At 40.4% G+C, this 13,794-nt stretch overlaps 2 protein-coding genes across 2 annotated transcripts; one reads left to right on the top strand and one right to left on the bottom strand.

Annotated features, from left to right (window-relative positions):
• Positions 1–426: 426 nt before the first annotated feature.
• Positions 427–5,581, top strand: LOC139945510 (FAD-dependent oxidoreductase domain-containing protein 1-like). Its single transcript, XM_071942883.1, has 8 exons — positions 427–756; positions 876–986; positions 1,634–1,755; positions 2,436–2,530; positions 3,687–3,871; positions 4,230–4,538; positions 4,979–5,074; positions 5,318–5,581. The coding sequence occupies exons 1-8, from the start codon at positions 427–429 to the stop codon at positions 5,579–5,581; spliced, it is 1,512 nt and encodes a 503-aa protein (XP_071798984.1).
• A 1-nt stretch (position 5,582) lies between these two features.
• LOC139945509 (NXPE family member 3-like) lies at positions 5,583–11,826 on the bottom strand. Its single transcript, XM_071942882.1, has 4 exons — positions 11,005–11,826; positions 9,854–10,503; positions 9,587–9,642; positions 5,583–9,132 (listed from the first exon to the last, which is right to left on the bottom strand). Exons 1-4 carry the CDS (start codon positions 11,083–11,085, stop codon positions 8,342–8,344), a joined length of 1,578 nt encoding a protein of 525 aa, XP_071798983.1. The 5' UTR covers positions 11,086–11,826; the 3' UTR covers positions 5,583–8,341.
• Positions 11,827–13,794: the final 1,968 nt, after the last annotated feature.

Here is a 13,794-nt window from a genome sequence, read left to right as displayed (position 1 = left end):
TAGGGAGGCCCAACATATTAGACCCCTATAAGGATCACGGGGGAGCCTTATAGTTTCTAGATGCATAAGGTACGTCGTCTAACCCAAAACGAGGTGGGTACAGCCACTGCAAGTAGTGGTGGACGTGCGAAATAGCTTCATTTTGGGTTAGAATTATGACGCCATGCATAAATATTGAGAGAGGCGTATAACACCCACATTTCGAAATATTTGTGTAAAGGATTTTTATATCCGAGCGGGGTGCCGCGCTTCTATATCCTAGCGGGGTGCCGCGCGAAGCGCGGCATCCCGCTAGTCTATATAAAGGGCTTTTGTGACTCCCCATCCAACGATAAAGCAATATTCATAACCCACTGCACTATACGTGACATAACTTCCTAACTGAATGTTTGTTAATGCGCTACTGTGACCGATAACTCCTACGCGATGGCTTCTCAATTAGTGTATCACAAACTTCACCAAGTTTTCTCATGTGCTTTTTGTTTTACAAAACACAGGCCTTGGTATGGATGTTTACAGCGGGCAAATGGGAAGTACAATCAAGCAGCAATGGTCACCAGGGGAATATCCTCAGCACTTGGGTTGAACAGACAACCAATTACGCCAGAGCAGGTACCATCAGAGGCTGATGTTGTAGTCGTCGGGAGTGGAATAGTAGGGACAAGTTTGGCTTATTTCTTGGGGAGTATGAATGCTGCCAGGCGTACCCCTGGACAGCCTCCCCTCAGGGTACTGGTCATCCAAGGAGATGACAACGTAAGTATATTACCTTCTTTCTTACATAACTATTACGTCAGCTGAAGCTTCTATAGCAGCCTTCTCCGTCACATTAAGTATTTTCCTTTCATTTTATAAACTTTGTGTTTTTGCTAAAGTTTGCAGAAACTGCCTCCTTCAGTTCGTTTGGTGGTATTCGTCAGCAGTTTTTGACGCCAGAGAATATCCTGATGCCATTATTTACTTCTAACTTCGTCAAAAACGCTCAGGTAGGCCAGCAATATGTTTGGTTAAAGGGGCAGTATTGTCGTGATTAAAGGGTCAGGTGTTGTCATTATTAAAGACGGCCAGATTGTACATGGAATTCTGACCTTTCATCTATACAGCGAGCACGCGCATTCTCGGTAGTACGGAGCTTTATATAGCTGTACTTTATGCGAGCAAAAGCGTGCACGTGAACGTCAGAAAATTGTGTCATTTCCAGGCGACGTCACCACTTTGGGCTCATTTCAGGCTCACGTATGTCGTCTGCACATGACGTGGGAAATAGTATCTTCACGTATATATACTTAAAACGTGATTATACTTTTACAACATTTTTGACGTTCACGTTCATGTTCACATGTCTACTCGCGTACCGTTATGCAGCTAAACTTCCATAATGTTAGGGCGTGGCTGTAACTGGGTCAGTTCATAACTCCGTATACACAATCAGTTTGCTTTGATCATGACGTCACAGTTCCCATATCAGCTTCTAAAAGCACTGTTATTTTGGTCAAGCACAAAAGTCGCCAGAATGATGGTTCGAATCCCATCTTGCTCCATGCATGATTATATTTGCTTCTTTTCACTTATTGTTGGAGGTGTGTATTTATTTGTTTGAAACCTTTGCTATACATGGTTCCCGGTTTTGTAGAAATATCTTCATGTTGAAGGCGAAGATGTCCCGGATGTTGAGTGGCGTGAACAGGGCTACCTTTTCTTGACCTCTGACCCAACTATCGCCGAGAAGATGGTAACGGGCAACAAACTACAAAGGTAATTTGAATAGAATAATTCAATGTAACATTAAAGTCATTGATTTGTGTTTCTAGCTTCTCTGAAAAGGGTCAGAGCTAAACCTTTCCCGGGTCGCGGGGTCAGGCTGACCCGGGGAATTAAAGGGTCAGAACTAAACCTTTCCCAGGTCGCAAGGTCAGGCTGACCTGGGGAATTAAAGGGTCAGAACTAAACCTTTCCCGGGTCGCGGGGTCAGGCTGACCCGGGGAATTAAAGGGTCAGAACTAAACCTTTCCCGGGTCGCGAGGTCAGGCTGACCTGGGGAATTAAAGGGTCAGAACTAAACCTTTCCCGGGTCGCGAGGTCAGGCTGACCTGGGGAATTAAAGGGTCAGAACTAAACCTTTCCCGGGTCGCAGGGTCAGGCTGACCCGGGGAATTAAAGGGTCAGAACTAAACCTTTCCCAGGTCGCGAGGTCAGGCTGACCTGGGGAATTAAAGGGTCAGAATTAAACCTTTCCCGGGTTGCGAGGTCAGGCTGACCCCGATAATTGAAGGGTCAGAACTAAACCCTTCGGTTATCTGAATCATGCTGACAAATTGCTGGGTTCAGTTAGTTGAATTTAGTTCTAGAAATTTCCAATTAAGTAGGGTTTATAAAGAACATACAATTAATATACAGCATTTACAATTTATTCGATTGTCTGTAATTTGTTCTAGGGAGTTAGGGGCTCATACTGAGCTGCTGACACCAGATATGATCAAGGAAAGATACCCGTGGGTCCACACAGATGATGTTCTCCTTGGATCGTTCGGTAAGTCGTACGCTGTAGTGGATAAAGATTAAGGGATTTACAAACCAGTACACAGTTCCTGAGCTTACAACGCGAGTAACACACTGAAAACATTCCACCATCTATAGAAGGGGTAGACGGAACCTGTTGTGTGGGGGTCATGGGCGTGAACTAGTTCCAAGGCTGTTACTACTTTTCCCATCAAGGCACCTTTGAATATGGTTCCAAAAGAATACACACAAAACCTTGAATCACAAAGCCACTGAAGTGGGAAGGAATAAATTCAACTGATTTAGGCTATTGACCAACTCAACTTAACAATGGGAGCCTGTCACACCACGGGATGTGGCTCCAAACAACAAAATGTAAGAAAGACGAACAAGCCATGCACTCATAAAATAAATGAACAGTGAAGAAATACTTCTAATTTATTTTAGGTTTTCTCGGTCAAATTCGGCAAATGAGCAGCCAATTTTATTTTCATTCGTTAGAATTAAAGCTGTTTTGCCTCTCCAGTTGTTACTGCGTTTCAAATTCAGAATTCTCCCAATCAATTTCGTTTTGAGTCGAGTCAAGTTCTTTTAGCACTATGTTCAATTTAGCGTATCGTCGTTCTTTTCCGTGACACACACGCCTCAAGAAGCGTCTGTGAATTTGAATGCTGCGTTGATGAATTGTTAAAATTGAATGATTATTTTGTTAAATCGAATGACGCAACATTACATCTGACTTATCATAAAACGAAATTGAATGACCCTTTTCAGTAGCATTCGAATTCGCGCGAAATAGAATAGCTTGGTGGTTTAATTGGCTGCTCATTTACCGTATTTGGCCGAGAAAACCTATATATACAGCAATATTTAATTACGAAATTTCACTTCGAACACTATCACTCAAAATGTCCAATATTCGTTGATTCAAATAAATTCGTTGAAACCTGGAATGTTCCATTCAACTCGGCTCCGCCTCATGAACATAATTATTTGCACCATTGCACTCATACACATTCTATTGCAAAGAATAGCTTATAGAAAGCATCTGACGAACTCCCAGGTGCGTGTTTGAAAACCAAACAAGCACTATAAAGAAATCAGGAAAACGTGGAGATCGAGGTCTTAACAATGCTTTTTTATTCATAGTATTATTACTTCTCGATTTCTGTTTTTTTCCGTACAAGGTTCGAAAAATGAGGGTTGGTTAAACTCGACGAAAATGCTGGCTGCCCTTCGACTTAAATCCCAGTCGCAAGGATGTAGATTCATACATGGTCGTGTGACTGGTTTTGGTATCCAGGGTATTAATGGAGACTCCAATCTTGATTATGATTGTGAAACGGCTGATCGAAGAGTTCAGTCGGTTCAGGTAAACAGCTCTACAATGGTCACGCAGTAGCGTTTCTCTTTGACGTGGCTCCAATTGTAGTACTATGTATTTAAGCAGCGCAATCCGCGACTGCATTTAATAAATATAAGTTAACTTGTTCCATTCCATAGAAGATTGTTGGTCGTTAAACCCGGTATTAAGAACAATATTTGAATTGTATAATTATAGTAAAGTTTAATTTGCAGTAACAGTCCTTGTAATGATAGTCTCTAAATGAGTTGGGGGATGGTTCTGAAGATGACTGTTGGTCTCACTCTCAAACTCAAATTTTCGATCAGTGCTCTGATCGTCCTCTAGAGAAAGCTGACTTGGAACTCTTTTGTGTTTTTATCTTCAGGTTAAGCTGGCAGACAGCACAAAGAATGAAACTGTCGAGATACGAAGTTCAGCCGTTGTTCTTGCTGCTGGTGCAGCGAGCAAGGCTCTCGCCAGATTAATGGGTGTAGGGGAGGGTCCAGTAGGGTCACTTCTACACTATCCGATACCAAGTGAAGCTGTAGTACGTCATGCCTTCATCGTACACATTCCTGGTGGCTTGGGCCCTGTAGACACACTGCCGTTCTTTGTGGATATAAAGGGTACCTATTTCAGGCCAGATTCACAGCTGCATGATCACTTCGTCATATGTCGTGGTCCAAAGGAAGGGGTACGTATACCACTGGCAACGTGGGGATGGTTATATTATAACGTTGACTGCAGTGCATGAACTATATGACCTAGGTAGTGGTTTTCTGAAAACCTCCAGGTCAGTATTGACCCGGATCCCGTGAACTTGACAAATTAGAGTCAATGGCTCACCGCAGTCCTAGTTAAAACCGTCTTCTGCATGTTCCGTCGGCCGGGTCATTCTAACCTCGAAATAAGTCAGGCCCCTGAAACCCTGAAACACACGTCAAGGATTTTACCCGGGTGTTTTTAAAGTACAAGATACTAATAATAATTAGGAAGATTATAAGGCGTGTACTTCAAACAAATCAATTGCATAAGGGAAATTTCATCTGATCAAAAAAATGAATAAACCCGGCGTTGAGGGAAGCAAACGGGCCAAATGCTCAATAATATCGCTTGGAATGATTTCTTCTGTAGGTTGTTCAAGCCTGGAATGAAGTAGATTACGACTTGTACAATGACGCCATCTTTCCAGAGCTGTCACATCGTATTCCAAAAATGAAGAAGATGAAGGTAAAATAATGTGGTTATTTTAATCATCTTTTACCCATATCAACATACAGCAACAATGGTCAATATATCAATCATTATTGTAACCAATTGGCAGGCAAGACAACAACAAAATACATGATCGGAAACCTCAAGATATGCCTATAGTTGACTATTAATGATCATGAAAAGCTGTCGTTGTTGTTGTTGTCGTTGTTCTTGTTGTTCTTCATGTTGTTGACAAGCCTCTTGCCTCTCGTGTTGCAGGTTATGAAGGGCTTCAGCGGGGCCTTCGATGCAAACAGCTATGACAGCAACTCAATCATTGGTGGTCATCCAGCATTCACAAATCTCTATATGGCAACGGCCTTTGGCGGACACGGTACCATGCAATCAGCAGCTGTCGCAAGAGGGCTCTCTGAGTTGATTCTCTTTGGGGGTTATCGAACTCTGGACCTTTCTAGGTTTGGGTTTGAACGGTGTATGGCAGTGCAAGAACACTCCATCGAAAGTGAGTTAAACTTCTGTTAGTAAAACCAATATCATGAGGTTACCGGTCTTGCTTTATCCTTGCGTCACGCAAGATGGCACAGAGACACGTTTTTAAGTAAAAAACCATGAGACAGATTTGAAAGAGCATTGGGTGTGGGAGTTAGATACACATGTGAAAATAAGGGGAAATAAACAATTGAAATATTAATCATGAAAATAACGATTTTGTTATAAATCAAGGCGAAAAATTACGCCTGAGGAAACTGTCTGGTGAGAAAGATTACATAAATCAAAAATAATGACAATTTATATAGCGCCTGTCCTTGAAACATGCTCCTGGGCGCTGAACAATTGAAAAGAATACATATTAATATCCGTACAGTGATAAAAATTATAAAACCTTGGAGAAAATACAGTTAAAATGTGTTTAAAATAATCATAACCGGTACACCAAGAATTAAACACGGCGAGGGTAAACACTAATTAAAGAGCTGGCAGAGATACAGGAAATAAATATGTTTAAGGTTTCTAATCTTAGATAGGTTGAACTAACACAAATTAATCAAAATGAGAGGAGACATTATAAAAAAAAAAAAAATGAAAGTTTATTGGCAACGTGGTTGTAGTAAAAGGTCACAGTGTAATATAATTGTTTACTTAACAGATACATTAATTAAAGGCAGCACTGCCTTTAATAAATGTCCACTTGGACACTATTGGTAATTACTCAAAGTATAAAACCTTACTTGATAACGAGTAATGGGGAGATGTTGATGGTATAAAACATAGTGATAAACGGCACCCTCAGAAGTAACGTAGTTTTCGAGAAGGAATAAACATTATCCGCGAATTTGATTTCGAGAACTCAGATTTAGATTTTGAGGTCTCGAAATCAAGCATCTGAAAGCACAAAAATTCATGTGGCAAGGTGTTTGTTTCTTTCATTATTATCTCGCAACTTCGATGACCGATTGAGCTCAAATTTTCACAGGTTTGTCATTTTATGCATATGTTGAGATACAGCTAGATAGAAGACTGATCTTTGACAATATCCACTAGTGCCCAGAGTATTAAAAGATGTGGGTATAGGTAGGGGGTTAAATCTTCATATTTATTGTAACCATTAATAAAGTGATGCACTAAATGTATTTAATAACCTAAATTTGAAATAAAAGGTACACAGAACTATTCAAAATAAAAAGAGGAAAGGAGAAAATGTTTGATGGTGTTGTTTTTTTGTGGAAAGAGTAACCGAGTAAAATAGATACTGATATGAAAGCATTATGATAGAAACTTTAATTTTGGCAGAATGTTGTTGTGCTACGTTATAAACACCAACAGAAGCAATGTTCACATATGAATTTGTACACGAACTGTGATTTATATTCATAAACAACCCAGACAGTTTCGCTTTTCCTATTGGTAAGGAGTGTGTCACCTGGGGTGTTTAAACGGTTGATAATGACCAGCCGGAGCTGTTTTTAACCGGTTGTTTTCGGATACATTGAGATGCATATTACTACACGCACGAATGCATATCCGAAAACTGTCTCAGTCATGCTCAAGGACGTCGGAACAAAACGGATAAGTTTTACAGAGTTTCATACTTTATTACGCATATTAACCAAATAGGCATTAATGAAAGGAAATAAAAGAGTAGTGACTCTTTCTTAAATTACCGTTTATAACTTTACAGGCTCGTGGCCGTGCGACAGAGAACCTCGCCTTCGGCTCGGGCCTTTATCGTACGGCCACGACCTTGCCGGATTTAGTCAGTTTAAGAACTCTCCTCTACCCTTTTATTCCCTTATTTATAGATACGGTCTTTAGCCATGCAAGACAATGTATTACACTGGATCAGCAGGCTATACACTATCTTTTTAGAGTGAGAAGTGCTTTGGGACCACTTTAAACAGACTTAATCGTTGACTTGATCCCGTGTGTTCTATTCTACACAGTCTCACTTTATTAAAAAGCTCTTTGATCTTAATGAAGATTCTATTTAATGTTTTACGGATACAAAGTTTTTTTACCAAACCGGACACAACAGGCAAAGCTAAACTGCATTATATCTCACCATTTCTTTCAAACACGAGATGCCCCACAAGGTTTCTTTGTGTCCTGTCTAATAATGTCCTGAGCAATAGACATTGATAACTTGATCATCAAATGCTGATGAAGTTGGTCGTATTTCTTCCACAGAGTACTCATTACAACGTTACAACAGCGAAATAAATCATTGTGTTAAAATGGTGTGTAGAAAATTACCTTGAAATTAATGTGAATATAACTAAGAAATTTGTTATTGATTTGAGAAAGAGGAGACGGTCATACCAGCTGTTACTGTTATCGGCCGGTCAATTGAAAGAGTACCAGGAATAATATAACTACCTTTGGAACTGTAGTAGAGGTTAATATTATGAACCTTGATAAAAACGGCATAATACATAGTAAACTACGTCAACAGCTGTACTTGAAAAGCTGCTCATTTGGCGTAGACAAAACCATTTTAGAATTGTTTTACCGCACTATTTTACGAAGTGTGTTACCTTTTAGCCTAACTTGTGTTTACTGAAATAAACAATATTATAATTCCCTCAATAAATCATTTCGTTGGCCCGATAGTACTAAATAGTCCTGGACATCATCACACAAATGCTTGTAATATAAGTATATTGCTTAAGTCACGTTTTTCTTATTCTAATTGTTAAGACACTATAGAACATTCGCTGATATTTGTATTCTATGTATAAAATCGTAAACACGAAAAATATATAAACATAGCAAACAAATTCCCGGTTATTGCTCATTATTCTCATCACACACGTAGCTGAAAAACATCCTTAGTTCTTCGAGAATTACGGGCACTGGCATATGGATTGTGTTCTCTGTAGGGTACGCCATGTTCATCGCCCAAATCGGCAAGTACCACACCCCAATTCCAGAGAAAGCCTCGCGGTTAATTTCATCAATTTCCTTGAGGAAGAAATCGCTAGAATACAGTACTGACGAGAATGACTTGTGGTCTCGAGCGTGCGAACCTTTCAAGACGATTTTTACGTCAGGGCACTTTTTACGCAGGCGTAATAGCGCTTTCCGTATGAGTTGCGTCCTCTGTACGTAGTTTGACCTCACCCATTGCGTGTAGTGCGCCCAGGGACTGATAAGAATTATGTAGTTGCAATATGAGTCGTTTAATCCGTCTAAAATATCTACTTCATAATTGACTTCATCAATGGAGACTACGAGACTACCGACCAGCTGAGGTGGAGACGTGAATAAAATGGTTGCGTTTAAAGACCTGTGATACCGCCGCCACGTAAAGTTCTTTTCGTTTTTCCCCCGGTTGAAGGGACTTAGCAAAAGTTTATGAATCAATACAAACCACTGGCGTGTCGTTGAATCTCCTAAAAGAATAAGGTTTTTATTACGTAAGCATGACGACAGCTTTCCTAGACTCGTCCAGTCGGTTATACTGCAGATTAGAGAAATCCAGTGGTCTTCAATCCAGTAACCATGGCTCGGTGGTAAATTCTCATCCGGTAAACACCTAGGAAGTTTCGCTGTGCTAGCTGCGGCCCGGAATGTTCCTGTATGGCAAAAGAATTATCACTATTAAAAACATTATTTTTAATCTTACAAGTGTGGTACATGTAACAAACGACTGACCGACCCTCCCGATTACTGAACCAAAGCTGCTATAAGAATGTTGTTATAAGACCTTCTGGGAGGGTTTGATGTGTATGCTGTGTGCTGACCCTTAAATGGTGGGAGCTGACCCCCTTCCTCAGTGGAATAGTCCAGTCTAGGGTATCAAGTAAATTCAAGTTGTCTGGGAATTGCAACTGGAGGGAAAAACTCAATACAATGTTCACAGCTTGTGACGCCTGTCAGTGGGAAATGGGACTCGCATAAAGGGTTTGTGATTGCGAATCAATTTTAGTTCCTCGGAGATTGAAAAGAACTCAGTATTGCATTGGATAAATAAAGCAACAAACTGTCGTTATAAATGTGGTTGCTGCAGCTACATTAGAGATACAGTACCCGATATAGTAATGGTTGAATTTTCCACATGAATTTGATGTCGGTAATCTCGGTTTCTGTGGGGGAAAAAAAAATAGAAATAAAGATACGTATACAAAGTTCAAAATGTATTACAAAAGACGTTAAGCATATACTTCTTACATAAAATGCAACGTTTTTAAATGTATTAAATGTTTTCGTTTGTGTACATTTTGCGTACATCTTGTGGCTCGTTAAAAAGGAAAGCCACTATAATATTAATAATAATAAATAACAGAAATGTCTCACTTGTCAAACAGCTTCTCTTTTCCAATTGCTAGCTCGGTCATCTTCTTTTCTATCAGAGTACTATCACTCTTGGTTGCATACAGAGAGTTGCAGTCAATCCCCGGCAGTTTCTCGCATAGAAACACAGTGCTACCGAGAGCTTTTAGGTGCGGATAAACACACATTCCCGACCAGTTCCCATGACTACGTAGTGTACACAAAGCGGTCTTTGACTGCTTCGTACTGGTGTTGGCGCTTTCAACGTGGAAGTAGCCCTGCCATACAACTCTATCTTCCGCATTCCACATCACATCTTTTAAAAACGTAACTGCTTCGCGGGTAAATACTTGTACTATTGAAAGAGTTGCTTGGCCGCTCCATCCAGCGTAGAAATACGCACTATAGGTCCCGTTGGTGTGATCTACGAAATGACCGGCGGTACTGGCTTTGGGGAGGTGCTGTGATGATAACGTGGCTTGGTAAAACTCACCGCCAGTGTCTGTTAGTTTGGAGTGGATGTGATAATGGAGAAGGTCGCCAATTCGAATGGAATCGTACCTTGGTGAAACTAGGGTCACCTCGTGTGTGATTTGATGGGATACGAAGTTTGGACTGGGTTTTGGAGGTCGATGAGTCCCAATGAGTTCGCCATTCGGGATGTAAGAGATTATCTGCATACAATAAGGAACATGTTTAACAGTGTACAACTATAGGCCTACGTTAATACGTCATAATTCTGCTCAGATTTGTACTTCTTTTCTTGAAACATTAATAAACTAATCAATAAAAAAACGTACTTTTAAAATATTTAGAAAATAATATGAACATTGATTAGACTGTACACTGCGAATATTTTGCCTGTTTGCCTTTGTATTGTTTTTGTCACAGTCAACCTGGGGCGACTTTAAACCGATAGACATTAGCTACTCTTGAATGAAAGTCTGTTGACATAAAAATATTAAATATTTACAGTTGTGTACATTATTATCCAATTTGCTATTTTTACGGTGTGGATAAACTTCTTCTTCTTTTTTTTTCAATTTAAGCTCAAGCTTTGATCCAGAGTCCGGGAGTAGGCCTTTCCTTATCCATATATAGCATTACATACACCCGGTACATTTATATAACAGGTACATTAGTTTAAGTTTAATAGAATAAGCTGGTTTACTCACCACTAAACAGAGTACCGCCAAAAGGGCACAAAAGGCGAAACCAGTTTGTGTTCGAACGGTAGGCAGGAGGTTGAACATCATACTGATATAAGCGGAGACTCAACGTTTCGTTTGGTTGTTCTGCAGGGATTGTCCGTCGTGATGCAACAACGCAACGCACAGATAAATGAAGCCTATCTGTTTCGCTCATCCCAGCCCCTAAACTTCAAGCAAGGACCTAGTCTGGTACCCTAAAAGGCAGACACTGGTCTTACATGCCGAATGGTATCATTGAATACAATGATGTCGTTAGATAAACGTGCTGTGACGTAGCTTTCCATGTCTGTCCAAGGTTCAAGGTGATACCAGCAACCTTTCTGGTCATGCACGCAACCTGTGCATAATGTTGTGTACATCATGTAGTGTTGTTTCATTCATAGGTAACTGTACATAATGTTGGCTACACTGCAAATCTCAGTGGGAAATAAATAAGTTAAATCAAAGTTACATCTGGCATTATCCTACTCTGGGCTTTTATCTAGCGGTATTCACGAGCCGCAAAGCGTGACGACCGAATGAGTCAATCTCAACGACACTCGCTCGAAACCGCCTGTACCAATGTTAAACATCTATCTTTCCATAAGTACGACGCGATTTATTTACATGGGTAAAGTACCTGAAAACGACGTAGAAACAATCGGGCCGATTCATTTTTTCACCCGTCGTACATCGAGATGTTCAAGCAGAATAAACGATACGGATGAAAACAGCCGGGTTCCATTGTCGTTCTATCTCAAAGTACGCACTAGGTTATATTGCGATCCCTTGAGTGCGTTTTAGAGTTGTTCATGTCTGTATAGAGGCAAGTATGCATCCAAGCGCTAACCAGGAAGGAAATCATTAGGACGTGAACCTTCAACTTCTGACTCGTCACACCGGAATATGTTATTAGATTCCCACATCATGTCTAGACTTGATGACAAGTTGTTAGGCGCTGCCTATTTGTCTGCCTTTCATGCAACAGTCACAGTGCGATGTTACACATGCAACAGTCGTAGGTAGCGCGAGGCAGCTCTAATTGCGACTGACTCACACACACATACTGGGATCGAGGGTGTGTGTATCGTCCCCGCAGCAACACCGCGCTGTAACTACACACCGCGCTTAACAATTACCGTCTTGACTTCAAGACTACATCATGCCTCGTTCACAGTGAAGGGGGGGGGGGGGGGGGTTATGACGAATCGAGGTCAATTAAGGTCAATTGGCGTCATTCCTTGACTCATACCAACTATATAGCTGGTCAAGAGAAGTAAGAGAAGTAAGATTGGGATCCTATAATTTCTATTTTGTTCTCTTTGAACTTTACTACTCGACTCGGTATTACTCTGCATTATACCTAAAACTCTGTTCTGGAATACAGTTTGCGGATTAGCACAATCTGTTCGGAGATGTGCACTCGTCCGTCGGACCTACGATCCCTTTAATTTATCATTAACTAAGTTAATATTTAGCAGTTCAATCACTGCTTCGATGCAACATTGTACAAGTGATCAGTGCTTATTTTGGTTTTACCCTTATTATGCACCGATGTGTGTTAGCAATATATAATCGGTACTTTCCCGAGCTCTGCGAAACAAATTTATCGCAGGCTCATTACTCGGGTGGGATTCGAACCCAAGACCTTTAAGAGCAGTGTTTTACCAACAAAAGATACCCCGTACACATTCACAGTACAAACCTTTTGTTCAAAATGGCACGCCCCAATAAACACGTGGCGTCTCTCATGCCATAGACAAAATCGCAATATAAATGCTATTAGAACTGAAATGTTTTCTCGATATTTTCAACGTTAATAAGACATTCAACTTATTTGTTTAACTCACCAAATAATTGATTAGTTACTGATTAACAAAATGTTATTTCCAGAGTCATACTTACAGTTTAATTGCATGAAATCGGGCAAAGAATGGAGAGTGTCGCAGACTGCCGAAGTGCAAATCGCACGTGGGGAAATGTATTTGTTTGACACAAGATCAGACGGTCTAACTTATTGGCCAATATTTCTTTATAAAAATATGGTGAGTTTTTTCTCGACCAATCAGAGTATACTTTACATCAATGGAAAGAATAAAATGTTGCGGATCTTTACTCGGTTAAAATAGTACTCCATTGAGGAAATACGGTAAACAAACGACGCGCTGTGGTGTCTAAAATAAGCTGCCCAATGGGAAAACAAACCAAACTCACAATTTTGAAACCCCTTAAAACGTGGGGGTTTCTTTGATATCATGTTTTGATTAATTCTATTGTAAAAAATAACACTTCAGGAAACCGTTTTACTCGTTTGAATAGGCGGAGAGGTAAAAGAGTTATGTTAAAACGTGTGAAAATATGAAACCTTTTACCCCGTTTTACTACCAAGACAGTGCGTTCCGACAAAAATCGCTTGTTAGAAGGGGTTATAAATAATTCAGCTGCTTGCCGCTGCTTTACCACGGAAATCGTCTTTTGCTTTTCAATGATTTTCCGCTCACGTATACGGTGTGTCGAAGGTCCGAGTTTTATGGCATTAAAGAAGGGCCTAAAATTAAAGAGCTTCATAAAATAGAGAAAGTCAAACTCAAGAGCAGATCCAGGGCAACTACAAGTGCAATCTGACAAACTGCTTGGACTTATCATAACGTCATAATAAATCATTGACCGTGCACAACCGGTATTCTTACGGATAGAGACAGGGGACATGTCTCTCTTCAGAGAGTTACTTGCCAGTTGGACGCTTTCAAACGTTAGGTGACAGTTCAGTTCATT

Source organism: Asterias amurensis, chromosome 12 (genome assembly GCF_032118995.1).
Source record: "Asterias amurensis chromosome 12, ASM3211899v1".
Taxonomy (NCBI): Eukaryota; Metazoa; Echinodermata; class Asteroidea; order Forcipulatida; family Asteriidae; genus Asterias; species Asterias amurensis.
The sequence above is the reverse complement of the archived record's forward strand: the minus strand, read 5'-3'. Positions and strand labels throughout refer to the sequence as shown.

What these genes read in the sequence shown, in the direction of transcription:
- LOC139945510 (XM_071942883.1), top strand. Translation starts at nt 427, where the DNA reads ATGGCTTCTCAATTAGTGTATCACAAACTTCACCAAGTTTTCTCATGT. An exon ending in TCATCCAAGGAGATGACAAC is followed by an intron (nt 757 to 875) that starts GTAAGTATATTA and finishes TTTTTGCTAAAG; the next exon opens with TTTGCAGAAACTGCCTCCTT. An exon ending in CAAAAATGAAGAAGATGAAG is followed by an intron (nt 5,075 to 5,317) that starts GTAAAATAATGT and finishes CTCGTGTTGCAG; the next exon opens with GTTATGAAGGGCTTCAGCGG.
- LOC139945509 (XM_071942882.1), bottom strand. Translation starts at nt 11,085, where the DNA reads ATGATGTTCAACCTCCTGCCTACCGTTCGAACACAAACTGGTTTCGCC. An exon ending in TGGCGGTACTCTGTTTAGTG is followed by an intron (nt 10,504 to 11,004) that starts GTGAGTAAACCA and finishes TATTGTATGCAG; the next exon opens with ATAATCTCTTACATCCCGAA. An exon ending in AAAGAGAAGCTGTTTGACAA is followed by an intron (nt 9,643 to 9,853) that starts GTGAGACATTTC and finishes TTTCCCCCACAG; the next exon opens with AAACCGAGATTACCGACATC.